This window comes from Leptodactylus fuscus, chromosome 7 (genome assembly GCF_031893055.1).
Source record: "Leptodactylus fuscus isolate aLepFus1 chromosome 7, aLepFus1.hap2, whole genome shotgun sequence".
NCBI lineage: Eukaryota > Metazoa > Chordata > Amphibia > Anura > Leptodactylidae > Leptodactylus > Leptodactylus fuscus.
Window position 1 is genome coordinate 60,056,447 of NC_134271.1, and position 16,405 is coordinate 60,072,851.

A 16,405-nucleotide genomic window follows, 5' to 3' on the forward strand; every position below is an offset into this window, starting at 1 on the left:
GTATCCCTATTGACCACTCTGTCTTAAATAGCCCACCACATGTTCATCTCAAAGCTGTAATGTCTTTGTACTGAGAGCACAGGAGAAAAGACACTAATTCCTAATCGTGGGCTGTATTACAGACCCGTGCAAGTTTTGCTAAAAGTCTATAGGAACATACTTCACATTCATAAAAATAAAAATCTGAAAGGGTTATTGTACATCATGCATAGAGGTCAATGTATGTAATATTCCCTTATAGCAGGGTATAAAATACCTTTAACAACTCATAAATATCCTATATTGTACCAGACTGTGCCTGTAGTAAAATAAACACCTGCTGTAAAAATCCTTCTATTGACAGCTGCCATAGACCCCTGTGCTAAATATAACATTTTATGTGCCTTTGCCTAATAAGTGACAATCTGTCCATAGAATATAATGGTCTCCAGCATCCAGTGGCTGCATGAGGGTAGTGCCTGCAGATACACATACATTGGGATCTTATAATTGACTTTCATCCTGCAGGAAAAGAAGCACAAGGGGAAGAGAGGTGTGCATAGTACTACAGCTCCTAAACCATCACATGGAGAAGAGGTGTGCACAATACTACAGCTCCTAGACAATCACATGGACAAGAGGTGCGTATAGTTATACAGCTGCTAGACCCTCACAGAAGAAGAGGTGTGCACAGTACTAAAGCTCCTAGACCCTGACAAGAAGAGGCATGCACTACATTACAGATGGAGAAGAGGTGTGCACAATATTACAGCTCCTAGACCCTCACATGGAGAAGAGGTGTGCATAGTCTTACAGTTCCAAGACAATCACATGGAGAAGAGGTGAGCACTATACTACAGCTCCTAGACCCTGACAAGGAGAAGAAGGTGTGCATAGTATTACAGATCCTAGACAATCACATGGACAAGAGATGTGCATAGTACTACAGCTCCTTGATCCAGCGAAGCACATGGGAATGAGAAAAGGAGGTGTCTGATCATAAGGTGGGGTGAGTTACAAAAAAAGATAAAATGGGGAAGGAGGGGGGTAAGGGAGGTCTTTGACTGTTCTGTAGGTGGTGGGCTGGGAGTGGGGGTGGGAAGCTGGAGGTTAAAGCAACCTCCTGATGGAAGGAAAGAAGAAGAAAGAGCTCAAGAGAGGTGACTGCAGGAAAGATGAGGGCAATGAGGATAGAAGAGTGTAGTACATAGTGCTGAGTGCAGAGAAGATGACACTAGTATATGCATAGACTGCAATGAGGGCAGAAGAGGTACTTAATAGATCCCTATTAGACCAGAGGGGTAGAGTGAAGAGTGCAGGCTGAATAGAGTGCAGAGGAATGGCTATAGATTCCTAAGGGTCGTGCATCATAGAAAAGGGAAATAATAGAGATTATAGAGTAAGATTAAGCCAAGAATTGAACAGATTTCTATGAGAAGAGGGGAGTGTATGTAAAGTGCTGCAGTGTATGCATGAAGTGCAGAGAAACTGCTGGAGCTGCAGTAGGGCAGAGGTGACATGAATGCATAGGTCCAGTAGTGATGACAGGATCCAGGCTAAATGAAAAGGAAAGCTTCTGATACACCCAGACGTCTTGTCTTCTGCTGGGAGAGAGAAGATGCTCAGTGCTGCAATTGAGGAATAATCCACATAGGGGCAAATGCAAGGTGAGACCCATAGGATGCAGTGCATGGTAAAGAGTGTAATGAATGGGCACATGCTGCATGTATGGTGGGGTATAGCTGACTGCCAATATATATCCATATACAGACATTGCTCTGTGCTCCCTGCTGTTCTGCATTGTGTACTGGACAGCAGCCACTAACCAGAGAGCTAAAATCTTGCAGCTATAGAAAATCCTCATTCTGATGTCCTCGAAGAGAAGCAATACTTACCGCCCCTCCTATGTACTTAGTAGCTTTTAGTATCACATTCAATCTTCACCTCTATATAGCTTGAAACCCACCCCAACACCCCTCCGCTATTGAACTACAAGTGGCACCATTTACTCACTCACATAGACTTGAGGAGAGATATAAATGGTTGACTTGATATAGGAGAGTCTTTTAATAGAGTTTTGGAAAGTTTTAGAGACCGAAGTAAAGTTTCTATACACATACATACAGTAGGTCGCAAATAAAAGTGTGAATTGAAATTTCTGGACTTCATAGCAAAGGTTTGATGTAGTTTCTTTTATACTGATAAATGATAATTCCTTTCTGAGGTCTTTGCTACCCCAACCAGTACCCCAAGGCTGCATGGTGTATGTGTTGATAGTAGGAGATTGTATAAATGATATATTATTTGACTCATTTCCTAATTGCCATCCCATAATGTATTTCCCTAGCTGTGATTTACGCCTATGGTTGCATTTTTTGGTAAGGGCAGTGTAAATTCCCAGTCTGTATATTGTATGGTGACACTGGGGTATTCAGTATCACCCTTTGCTGCATAATTTGAGAATTTGTAATTGTTTAGTATGCTAAAAACCTATTGCAGCTGCATTGCAGGGACACAGGTTTCTATAGTATATCTGTGCTGGGAAAGCTGGGTGAGAGCCAATATGGCCACAATTACAGATCCTTATTACTCCAAAGACATACTGATAGGAAATTTAGATTGTGAGCCCTACTTTACAATATCTATAAAGTGCTGCAAAATATGATGCCATTATATAAATAAGCAAACCAGATAAAGTACCCCAGTATAATACATTTCTGAATGGCACATATAAGGCTAAGTTCACATCTAAATAGAAACCTAATCCACATGAAAAAGCAGCTACCTTTGGAAACACATGGACCCCATCGACTATAATGGGGCCTGCATGGTTTCCACCCGATAAGGGTGAAAAATGCCGAAAGAAAAGTGCTGCTTGCATGTGGAGAGGGGAGCGGATTCCCCAAAGATAGTACAAGCGCTAGTGTTAACTCAGCGTAAGAAAACAGAGAACTTATATGACAATATAACTAGGCAAGTTTACCATTCAGGAGTGTGGAAAAGCAGAGTGGAAGCTTTGATGACTAAAATAAGGGATAAAAATTTTGACTGAAAACTGAATTTTAATCTCTATCTTTAAAGGGGCTCTGTCATTGGTAACTAATCACATCCTTGCATTGTCTTTAGAAATGCTATTCCACACATACCTTTTGTATGTAAATTGCCTCAGTAGATTTTTAGTAAGTCCGTTTTTATTCATATGCTAATTAGCCTCCAGCGTGCACAGGAAGTTGTCAGCCAGCACTCCTCTATGCTGTGTGCTGTGTATGAGAGCAGGGAGGAGGAGTCAGCAGCAGCAGCCTCTGCTGTATATACAGAAGATAGTGCAAGAAGAGACTTCTGAGGTGCACAGAGAAGCTAATTAGCATATGAATAAAAACGGACTTATTCAAAATCTACTGAGGTGATTTACATACAAAAGGTAGGTGTGGAATAGACTTTCTAAAGGCTATGCAAGAATGTGCTTATCTAAAAAAGACTTTTCCCAATGATAGAGCCCCTTTAAGCTTTCCCATGTGTTTGTTGTGTTCTGTTTGAATTGCAGATTATTTATGTCCATCAAGTTATTTATTTTTCTTAGAATAGGGATATATTTAACAGAACTCCGGCAAAAATATTTATTCTCTGTCATGTTACAAAGGCATATGATGTAAATTATAGTAAAGGTAATCTTCTTACCCGTGACTGTATTGTAAGATATCTCATCTTTTCTGGTCCTCAGCTGTGTCATGTGACCAGCAATCAGACTCTTCAACTGGCACAGCTAATTATGTGTGGACTGGAAATTAGCTTGTCTATCTACTCCTCTGAGAGCTTCAATGTGAGTGTCACAGGAACAAATGGAGAAACTGACTTCCTGCCCACACATAATTAATTAGCCGTATTAGTTAAAGAGTCTGATTGCTGGTCACATGACAAAGCTGAGGACTGGAAAAGATTGAATTCTTCACAAATACACAATTAAGAAGATTACTATAATTTACTTCATGTGCCTTTCTTACACATAAAAACATAATAACTTTTTGTGGGATTTCTACTTTAAAGGTATTGGTCTATAATAACAACCCATAGTACATTTGCCTTCTTTAGGGAAAATTGACATCCTAAAAAGGAACCCCTGCTCTTGACCCCTATCTATGAGCCAGTAATGAAGTCTCACTTAAAACATGGCACCTGCTCAGTTGGTCCCCATCCTTTTATGTGTTATATAGTGGGCAGTTCTTTCAAATTGCTGACGTGTAATATTACAACGAAAATGTATGCCAGCTGGAGCTTTCCCTGACAACATGAAAAAACCCCTCTAAGGAACCTGTCACCAGAACTAGACCTATCAGACCTATGGCACAAATAAATAGCCGACTTCCACCTGAATAAAGTGCTTTCTTTTCCTTCCAAGATCTGACCTTTATTCTTAATATGCCAGCGAGCTCCTTAAAGCAACCAGTAAGTCACCATTGCTCTCATAAGCCGAACGAGCTAAGCCTCTAAGCGGCCACAAATGTCCACCCTCCTTCCCTGCTCTGATTGACAGGACCACCTCGTGAACACATAATCCCACCTCGCCCACACTCAATATCAGAACACATACAGTATTGCCGATTTTGGCTCTGACAAGTTCAGTACTTTGCACCGATACCCAAAGAGGGCCTGGCAGGATTGCATGATGACTGCCTGGCCCCATCAATCACAGCAGGTTGGGAGTTTCTGGGAATTGGGAGGCCTAGCTATTTATGTTTTGGCAGCCATAGTGATGTCCTTGTTGCAACGAAGAGCTCGTTTGCATATTAAGAATAAAGATTAGATTTTGGGAACGGAGGCACCGATATGAAGTGGAAAAAGGGTTTTATTCAGGTGAAAGTCAGTTATATAACTATGCTGCTGGTTTGGCAGGTCCTGCTTTGGTAACTGACTCCCTGTAAGTGGGATGTCTATTAGTAAACAAATAAAGTTTATTGAAGAGGAAACAGTAAGCTCTCACGTTCACAATTTATTGTCATCAAGGACTAGACATGGCATATGTATGTGTAAATACAATATATGAGCATACGCAATGCTCTTTTCAGTAAACTTTATTTATAAAGTTCTGGAGAAGTCCTTTAAATAGTAGCTTTCCTCTGTGCCAGGAATATAGTGTGACTGTCCTAATTTGTGTACCCTGAAGAATCAAAAAACAGGTCACACAAAGATATCGTCTGGTTTAGGCTTTGTAGCTACTATTCATTCCTAACTTTAGAAGTCCAAAGACAAGCTGGAGACTCCCTCACATGTAACCTGTCATTAGGATCCCTCTTTGCCCCCCTCCTCATACTAGGCTTTTGAAGTCTCTTTGTTCATTAGGATGTTCCCTTACAGGTAGCCTTTTCATTTCCTCCTCTTCTTCATTACGGCTTGGTAATTAGTAAGACTATCAGACTATTCCACTAAACTCCTTATTTCTTCCATTAATGGGAAGGGGTCACTGAGTGTAGAGGACCTGACTGTTTAATGACCCCGATACGTATGACCTCCTCAGATATAGCTTCAGACCTGACTTCAAGAACTTCTAACTTCTTCAGGACTAAAATATATATATATATATATATATATATATATATATATATATATATATATATATAAAGCTGCTGTAGATACAAAAATAAAAGTGACGCTATCTTGTTGCACTTTCACTTTCCAATAAGTGATTTTAATGTTTGGTGCTTAGAAATTATTTTTAAACCATTTATATAGCAGTTTTGGAATTCATTTGTATAGACATAGAGTTAAAGGGGTTTGTCTGAGAGTTACATATTGATGACATTGCTGGCCTGTGAAGCAGATATTGGTGACTCCCTGCTCTCACACACACATAGCAGAGACAGTGCTCGTGGAGACTTGTGGTGCATGCTGGAGGCTAATTAGCATATGAATAAAAACGGGCTTATTCAAAAACCACTGAGGCAAGTTACATACTAAAGGTAGGTGTGGAATAGCATTTCTAAAGGCTATGCAAGTATGTGCTTAGTTAAAAATGACTTTTCCCAGTGATAGAGCCCCTTTAAAGGGATTCTACCATTAAAAAAACTTTTTTCTGTGGCTAACACGTCGGAATAGCCTTTAGAAAGGCTATTCGTCTCCTACCTTTAGATGGAATCTCCGCCGCGCCGTTCCTTAGTAATACCGTTTTTTACTGGTATGTAAATTAGTTCTCTGGCAGCGATGGGGGCGGGCCCCAGCGCTGAAAATGTGATGAGGGCGTCCGCACCGCTGCCCGAGTACAGGATCCTGCGCCGCCTCTATCTTCTGCTGGATCCTCCCCTTCTTTCTTGGGTAGCGTCACCTCTTTCGGCTCTTACACTAGTAGAGCCGACTGCGCATGTGCGGCCATAGTTCTGAGGCCGCAATTGCGAGCATGCGCAGTAGGCTCAAAACTTTACACCAATATCTCAGCCCAAACTTTACACCAATATCTCCAGTCTGTGTCAGTCACTGTAGTGGTTGCCCTTTCTCCATTATATACAATTTAAATATATCATGCTTACCAATTAAGCCTTACGTAGTGCAGCACCTTCAAACATTTCTTCCCTTCCTACTACCCTGCAAGTGTTCTTAGTTTTTCTGATGACCTAAGACTAATATTCTCAATAATCTGAACCTCCCACTCTCACTGTCAACACTTCTCTCGAGTTGCACCAGATCTCTGAAATGCTTTACCCTGGTCAATCAGTTACTACCCAGTTTCCACAGTTTTAAATGTGCCATCAAGACGTATCTTTTTAGATAGGTTTATCATATTCCCTAATTTAACTCTTCTAAATTTAGTATCCTTAAACTAACTCTTCTTGGTTCTTGGTCTATGTTATTACTCTGATGCCTTAACCCTGTCCTGAATGCACTTTTTATAGCAGTTGGCGCCGTGTCTTGCCTAGTGGCCAAGTGATGTCACTGCGGCTCAGCTATCTTTGGGGAAGATTATTAAAATGATTTTAAAACAAAATTGTCTTAGCGGCCTATAGCAACCAGCCACACGCCGCTTTCATTTTTCCTGGAACAGAATACAAAATGAAAGCTATGCTACAACTGATTGTTCTACAAAGACTGGAGCCAACTGCTTTCACATGCCTATAGTATAGGCATCAGAAGTGGTCTCTAGCATCTGATCCATTCTGAGCTGGCTATCCCCCCCCCCCCCCCCAATCAGATATATAAGGCCTGTACGAAGCATAGGCCATAAATATAAATTTCCTGCCAACCCATTTAATGTCTGTAAGGTCTGATTTTGTCTGTACATCAATTTTTATTATTCCACAGAAAATGTTAGGGTTATATAAATAAAATTGGAGCATGCTTGGACATGTAGTACTACAGTGGTCACATCTGGTTTAGTTGCTCATTTGACCTTGGTTAGGAGTTGTACATTCATTGTGTCTAGAGTCAGCATCCTCAAGTAAACACATCCAAGGTTAATTTGACCTAAATCGCCTGATAATAACACAAGATTGAAGGCATGGCTGCTGGATGACAGGTCTCTGCCTGACTACTAATGTTAGGTTACACAGCGACTGCAATTGTCCTGTGCAGAGCAGTCATCTGGGAGTTGAGGTTTCCATAAAAAAAATCATTATCTCAGCAATGGGCTTTTTCACATACAAGTAGGAGAACTCTAATTGAGGCAAGGGATTTGTTTTCTTAATTCACCCATAATTCTATTTTAGAATATAGGGGGCGCCATAAGTATTACATATAGGTCTTTCAGCGTGTGTAAGCTTTTGCAAAGTCATAAGTAAAAGGAATATATAATTAAAACAATTACCACACTCAGTGACAGGGCTGGCAGACACTGCAGATACTCTGGTGCAGGGGCATGTGTTGACTTGGTGCTTGAGTTATCTGTGGGTGCGTTTTTGACTCTGCTTAATTTCTCTTTGCTTTATTCTTGTGGCACAGATGCCTGGACGGCTGCAGACGGCCCTGAAGATCCTAGGCACAAGCCTCTTCGCTGTGCTGGTGCTGGGGGGCATACTTGCAGCTTATGTGACTGGGTACCAGTTCATTCACACTGATCGCCATCATCTCTCCTTTGGGCTGTATGGAGCTATCTTGGGTCTGCATCTCCTCACTCAGAGCCTTTTCGCTTATCTAGAGCACAAACAAATGCGGAAAGGTGGTAAAGGGCTTCCAGGAACCTCCAGGGTGGCACTATGTATTGCAGCCTATCAAGAAGATCCAGAATACTTGAGGAAATGTCTGCAGTCAGCTCGACGGATCTCCTACCCAAATCTCCGAGTAGTTATGGTGATTGATGGGAATTCGGAGGATGATAGGTACATGATGGACATTTTCCGAGACATCATGGGATCAGAAGGAACTTGCTGCTATGTCTGGGACAACAACTACCATGATGAACAAGAAGATGGGCAGGAGGGCGAGCGGGGAGTTCAGGAACTGGTGCAGAAGTTTCCATACACCTGTATAATGCAGAAATGGGGAGGAAAGCGAGAAGTAATGTACACTGCGTTCCGGGCACTTGGTGACAGTGTGGATTATGTGCAGGTATGAGACATAAGAGATTCTTTTCATGCATTGACAAAATGCAAAATCTAGCTAAAATTTTAATTTATGTTTTGGTTGGAATATTTTAGGTCACGAATAACACTGTTTGCTGAAAAATACCCACTCTTTTTCTAGTTCATTAAGCCTCTTTAAATACTCCCTCCCAATAGAAAAAAAATCGTTATTTTTTGGGAACTTCTCATATAAATTGGGCTTACAAAAAACCATGCACATATCTGTAACTGTTCAGATGCAGCTAAAACAGCATTAAAGCCACATAAAAAGAAACGTGGTTTTGCTGTACTTGTGGTTTTGAAAACTGACATATAAAATAAATGTGTTTCAAGAATGCTGTTTTACCACCTGAATTACAACTTGTGAGTGTACCCTAACATATCTCCACTCCTTTCTCCTACAATGCACCTTGTGGCTTCTTGGTGGGGACATTGCCTTCAGTTTGCAGCTCTCAGATTGGAGATCTATTTGCTGGGTGCAATTTGCAAAGTTCATAGCACATTTGGTGACAGAACAGCATTCTCATAAGAAGAACAAATACTCATGAGACACTACCCCCAAATATCATGTTAGGATCCCAGGTTGTTACCTAACCCCAAATCATCTGTCTGGTAATTGTAAGTGAATCAGTCTAGTGTTATGGATTTAAGCCCTGAGGCCAGGGAAGGAAGCTTTGATTTGTCATTCATGTCAGACAAAATATAGATATACTGACCATGAACTGCTTCACTGAAAGATACCTGATTGGAGTATATGTCAGGATGTATGAATATGACGTCTCCTTCCCCATAAGAACGTCTCTATATGACACATATTATGTCTTTCACTATCTCTCTGAAATGTGTATTTGTGGGGTCACAATATAAATTGCTCTGATGTAAAACTGGAGGCCGCAGGGCATGTTATAGTTTTTGATATATGGATGAAGCGCCCACATTGCTTCTACTATAAATGTAAACTAATACATGTACAATAGGAGGCTACTGTGTTATACCACTATGCCATACAGCCGTGCCTATATGAGCAATACCTTTGTTGTTAAGCTGCTACTACATGTGCTGTTTTTAATACATCAATAAAAATGATTAACACTGATCAAAAATGAATTCAGGGATGTGGAGTCTGAGTTGGGAAAAATTTTTACCAACAGTAACTTCAAAATAAAATGACTACCATTTGAGATAATACTATATAATAATTAATATGGTAAAATAATTAGATTCATAGTTTGTTGCAAGATTATCGTCTTTGGAACTCAATCACAAGTTTTTTTACTGAATTAGAGGAGCTTTAGGCTAAGGCCACAAGTTGCGGAAACACTGCTTTTTTTTGTTGATTTTGCTGTGGTTTTTTGAGCCAAAGCCAAGAATGGCTACAAAAGGATTGGGAAATCTGTAGAAAGTTCTTATACTTCTACCTACTGCTCAATCCACTCGTGGCTTTGGCTCAAAAAACGGAAAAAAAACTGCAACATGGGGCTTCAGTTTTAAAGGGTACCTGAGTTTCCATGAAAAGTTAAGATACGTGCAGGATTTTGCTGGGTAGGCTGTCCTATGACTGTATAAGCCTTCATACATGATGTCATCAGCTTTCCTGCTGCTAATAATATTATGCTGCAGCACATTTTGCATTTGCCTCTGAGTCTGTGGGTGTGTACAATATGGAGCAGTCTGCACCCTCCCCTATCTATTACTACTAATACTGTTTTTTTTATATGTAATTCTGCTAGGAGTAACTGCACAATAGCAAACAAATAGCTGAGAAAAGCCCAAGTGACCATCATATGTGAGATCCAGGAAAACTAGAATATAAATACACACAACCAAGCAGCTAAAGCACAATCTTAAGGCTAAAGCCCCACTGGATGACCTGCAGCTATAAAGCGCTGTGGGAAAAACCGCGGCGGCAATGCATCCCGGTTCTTCCCGCAGCACTTTAAACAGAAAGTTCGCTGTTCTCCTCCACGGATTTTCTGTTACAATTATATCTATGGGGAAACCGCTGTTGTTTCCATAGATATAATTGACATGCTGCGGAATAATATCCCATACGTAATCACACAAACAGCCAGAAGTAGATCCAAGTACATAGAAGACTTTTTTCTTACATTATAAGCTGTAAGAGTTGTACAATGGTGAGTCCTTTGCACAGAGCAACAGTTTGCAGATGTGTGTGAGGAGAATCAACCCCTCCCCTTTCTATTCACTGTGGGAAGAAAGAAAAGAACCTACCTCTTTAACTCACTATGATCCCATCTTGCTTATCTAATGTATCAATGGGTAGATCTTGGCTAGCAACAGGAAGTGAACAGAAAATACACCTAGAAGAGAGACACATAGTGGCAGGAAGTTTCTAGAGGTTTTTTCAGGTAGAAAGGAGCCACTTTTTACATTAAAGTACATTACATTTCAGTCCAGAATCACATTTTCTATGAAATGAGACTAAATTGCCTGAAAAGTTAGTAACTATTTAAGCCTAAGGCCCCATGTGCAAGTTTAGAGTGGCTTGAAAAGGAAAGGGAAATATAAGGGAAACACTGATTAATTCTGTTAAATGAACTCTTGGAACAGAAAAGTGTATGTCTTAGCCTTATATTTAGTTTTGGCGGGGGCTTTCAGCTATTCACATGCTTTCAAAAACTGCATGCATTAATGTGAGTAAAAGGAAGGAAGGCAGAAATTGAAGCAGGATGCTGAAAAATATGTGTCCTGCTCAATTTTGCAGAAGATTCAGCCATAGAATCCGCAGCACTTTGACTCTGCTCAGTTTGTGGATGAATAGAATGTCAACTGTCAGTTGTTAATGGCAGTTACCACAAAACACTCAGCCATTAACAATAAATTAATTTCCAAGCTGCAGCACCTTGGGCATTTTGGCCAGTAGTGGGACCCCACCCTAAGGGTTATATTACATACCGTATTTTACGGACTATAAGGCGCACTGGACTATAAGGCGCATTGCCCATGAGCGCCTTATAGTCCGTCTCGGTTCATATATAAGGCACACCGGACTATAAGCCGCAGTCCGGTGCGCATTATATGTTATTGAAAGCGGCGGCAGGCAGACTTTGCCAGCAGCCGCTTAACCCCCCACGTGCCAGCCGCTTCTATTGGAAGCGCTCGGCAGGCGAGGAGGGGCTCTATCAGCAAAATCATGCTGATAGAGCCCAACCGTAAAAGATAGATTAAACTACCCCCCCGTTTTAAAATAAAACCCTGAAACAGAATGTGAAACTTACCGAGCGGTGCAGGGTGGGCGGGCATTCAGGCCTCCTCTTCCTCCGATGTTCCGTCCTCCTCCTCCGCCGCTCGCTAACTGATAATGGCCTGGGCGCATGCGCAGTAGCTGTAGTAGAAGCATTATGATATTGCGCATGCGCCCAGGCCATTAGTTCGCGAGCACTGGAGGAAGTGGTCAGGACATCGGAGGAAGAGGAGGCCTGAATGCCCGCCCGCCCTGCACCGCTCGGTAAGTTTCACGTTCTGTTTCAGGCCGGCGTGACAGCAGGGCTGCCGGACACTTCCCATTCATTTCTATGGGAGCCGGCATGCGAGCGCTCCCCATAGAAATGAATGGACTGTTTTTTTCCATTCATTTCTATGGGGAGCGCTCGCATGCCGGCTCCCATAGAAATGAATGGGAAGTGTCTGTCCATTCATTTCTATGGGGAGCGCTCGCATGCCGGCTCCCATAGAAATGAATGGGAAGTGTCTGTCCATTCATTTCTATGGGGAGCGCTCGCATGCCGGCTCCCATAGAAATGAATAGGAAGTGTCCGGCAGCCCTGCTGTAACGCCGGCGTGTACGGCTGTGATACACGCCGGCGTTCCGTAGTGTGAATGCACCCTTACGGTGCCTTTTATGTATGTATGGAAGCGGCATGCAGACTTTGCCGCCGCTTCCATCCATATATAAGGCGCACCGGACTATAAGCCGCACTTACGATTTCTGAGGAAATCGTAGGTTTTTATGTGCGCCTTATAGTCCGGAAAATACAGTATCTGCATTTTTACTCATATTACTTTCAATTCTTGAAACCACACAGGTGTTTTGGATTTTGACCAGTGTGATGCTAGGTTCACACTAGTGTTTGGGTTTCCGTTCTTAAGGTCCAAAAACCCAATCTACTTAAAAAGTGGTTACCCTCAAAAACCTGCAGACCCCTTATAATGGGGTTCACCAGATTTCCGCCCGGTTTCAGCTTGAAAAATGCAGAGAAGGGGAATGGGTGACGGAATCCCCAAACAGAGACCAAACTCTAGTGTGAATCTAGCTTTAGTCATTTTCATTGGTGTAGAATAAACAGCACATTCATTAATGCAAGGAAACTCAGCACATGTCACAGCACCCTATACTGCAAGTGATTTTGCTGTGCACCAATTACTGTGGCTCAACCACTTTGCAAACTGAAACACAAAGCCTGCCTTCACACGGAGTTAACGCTCCGCTCATTTTGACACGTAAACAAAAAAACAACAAAAATGGAGATTTGTAAAGATGCTTAAGGCAAATAACAGTGTCTGCATGCCACAGATTTCAGACAATTTCTTTAGGAGCATGTCCACTTCTTGATTAGAGATTCCAGTTTATCCTGATATGTGCGTATCACATTGAAAGCAATAGGTAAAAAAGCTTCCCATTGAGTTCAATGGGTAGTGCATGTAAGACCGAACCCATTGAAGTCAATGGGATTCTGTTTTACTGTGCTCACTCTGACACGTGTTTACGCGGAACGTTACTCAGTGAGAAAGCACCCAAAAAGTTAAGCTACATAGTTGTTATCCACATGATTTTCTGAGTAAAATCACTATATGGCCTCCTTCACAAATCTGTTTTTAGCATGAAAAGCACTTTTGAAGACATTGCCTTTACCACAACAGTTATTTATTATGATTACAAGAAATCTATAATAATGCAGATCAAATATGTACAGTAAAAAATGTCTATTACTATTATTGTTTGAAGAGCAAAACATCTTTCAAGCTTTAAGCTCAACACTTATCTGTGTGAGATAACAGACACTGAGCAAGACCCCTCTTTAAGTCCTTGACAACGAAATGCAATTAGCTGATCTATAAGAGCAGGAGTTAACAGCCCTAAAAGCAATGGTGATCATCAAAACTCAGCCCCCCTCCCCTCCAGAGAGCAGTGAATCACGTGATCTGTCCCAGATCAGATAACAGGCTTGAAACCAAGGAAAAGGAAGTGTAAGCAATGGGAGGAATAATACCACAGAGCATGCAAATGAAGCAGCATTGCTAAAGCAATGTGTTTACCAAAACTCTTAAATTTACATAAATTAGCACTTTAGATAGGATCCTTGAGATGGGATTACTCCTTTAAATGGACCAGCCTGCAGATAGATAGGTTAGGGTAACCTGAGTTAGAGGGTGTTTTCCCCTTGCAAATCAGTGACTCCATTGCTGAGATATTGCCACGTTTGTCAATATGCAAATGAGTTATTTGGAGCAACGAGTTCATTGGTATTGCTCGAAAGAGAGAAGTGGCAACACCCTAATTACTCCAAAGAGCTCATTTCTATATTGGCTAAAATAGCGATATCTTTGAGCAACCAAGGCACCTATTCACAAAGGGAAAACGCAACATGGGGTGACAGTCTAGTAACAGACGCCCTTCAAAAAGTTTTTAAAAAAATCAGAAAGCTGTGTATTAATCCTTTACCTGCAAAATTATCCAACTATTATTGTATTGAAAATTGTGCTGCATGATGGTTTAACCACCACCTTTGGCTGTACTCTCAGCAGTATGCTACCCAATCAGTAACAAAACATTGTATACTAATCAATAGCCAGTATTATACAGATATTGTGGCTGCTGTATGTGGACACTGATATAGATTGTATTATGACATGGGCCCTATATGTCCTGGGCCCTATAGTTGGCAATATTTTGTTGTAGTGCTATGTAGTGTATAGATCTATTACTTGAAGACAGAATGTCACTTTATTTTTCAACTCCCTTTATTAAAAAGAGTGCCTAAAAGTTCAACAGGATATAAGCATAAAGGATAAACACTATTTAAACACCACAATTTCTCACTGGGACTCCTCTCAGGATCCTTTGGTAACTTGTTGTAGCCTTCAAACCTATTCCTACAGTACTAGAACCCACATCTTAAACCACTAGATTGTTACCAACTGAAATTAAAGAGGACCTTTCATGTCCTCGGGCATATGTGGTGTGTAATACACCACTAGAAAGCCGTCGGCTTTCCCGTTATGTGCCCCTGCTGAAGAGCTATCGGTGCCGTTGCCGTTACCATAGCTCTTCAGTATCAGAAGGGCGTTTCTGACAGTCTATGAGGAACACCCCTCCTGACAGTACTGTCCATAACTCTGTACTATGAGGGGGCGTTCCTTACCGCCCAGTGATGACGCTGAGCTGAACGCCCCCTCACATAACAGAGTTACGGACAGTACTGTTAGGTGCGGTGTTCCTGACAGACTACAGAAACGCCCGTCTGACAGTGAAGAGCTACGGTAATGGCACTGATAGCTCTTCAGCAGGGGCACATAACGGGAAAGCTGATAGTGTGCTGAATTACTGTCATCTTTCTAGCGGTGTATGATACCGCATGTGCCTAGAGACATGAAAGGTCGTCTTTAAATCACTTTTCTGTTACATATTATAAATTTATATTCCTCTGTCTTGTGTAGGTTTGTGATTCAGACACAGTACTTGATCCGGCATGCACTGCAGAGATGCTGCGTATTTTGGAGGAGGACCCTAAAGTGGGTGGAGTCGGAGGAGATGTGCAGGTGAGGTTAAGTTTTCTACTTTCAGCAGTTCATCTGGGTTAAAATGAATCTTTTAGTATATTCTATATTGTACCTGACCTGTTTCACTATTTTATTTCATCTTGGGTATGCTTTTTGGTGTCCTCATCACACATTTAACTCAACTGCCCAAAAATCTCTTTCTCCCTACAGATCCTGAACAAATATGACTCTTGGATCTCGTTCTTGAGCAGTGTCCGATATTGGATGGCATTTAATGTAGAACGTGCTTGCCAGTCCTACTTTGGTTGTGTACAGTGTATTAGTGGCCCTCTGGGGATGTATCGAAATAGCCTCCTACAGTACTTCCTTGAGGACTGGTACCATCAGACCTTCCTGGGTCAGAAGTGCAGCTTTGGAGACGACCGTCATCTCACCAATCGAGTGTTAAGCATGGGTTATAGGACTAAGTACACAGCACGCTCCAAGTGCCTGACTGAGACCCCCACCAAGTATTTGCGCTGGCTGAATCAGCAAACTCGGTGGAGCAAGTCTTATTTTAGGGAATGGTTATACAATGCACTTTGGTTCCACAAGCATCACCTCTGGATGACCTACGAGTCTGTGGTCACCGGCTTTTTCCCTTTTTTTCTGGTGGCCACAGTAGTGCAGCTCTTTTACCGTGGACGCATCTGGAACATAATGCTTTTTCTTTTGACTGTCCAACTGGTGGGAATAGTAAAGGCCACGTATGCCTGCTTCCTGCGTGGCAATGCTGAAATGATCTTTATGTCTTTGTATTCTCTCCTCTACATGACCAGCCTGCTACCTGCTAAAATGTTTGCGGTGCTCACAATCAACAAGTCTGGATGGGGAACCTCTGGCAGGAAGAAGCTGGTGGTGAACTTTATGGGTATGGTGCCAGTATCGGTCTGGTTCTGTGTTCTTCTGGGTGGTCTTGTGTATACAGCATACTGCCAAAGTCAAGATCCCTTCACTGACACTGAACTATTATTCCTGGTGACTGGAGCAATCCTTTATGGCTGTTACTGGCTGGCATTGCTCAGCTTGTATCTGGCAATTGTGGCCAGGCGTTGTGGGAAGAAGCAGGAGCTGTATAGCTTGGCATTATCAGAAGTATGAAT

The 16,405-nt window shown here is 41.8% G+C and overlaps 1 protein-coding gene across 1 annotated transcript; it reads left to right on the plus strand.

Moving 5' to 3' along the window:
- The first annotated feature begins 571 nt into the window (after positions 1-571).
- HAS3 (hyaluronan synthase 3) lies at positions 572-16,405 on the plus strand. The gene is made up of 5 exons (XM_075280599.1): positions 572-620; positions 911-988; positions 7,903-8,508; positions 15,201-15,302; positions 15,474-16,405. The coding sequence occupies exons 3-5, from the start codon at positions 7,903-7,905 to the stop codon at positions 16,401-16,403; spliced, it is 1,638 nt and encodes a 545-aa protein (XP_075136700.1). The 5' UTR covers positions 572-620; positions 911-988; the 3' UTR covers positions 16,404-16,405.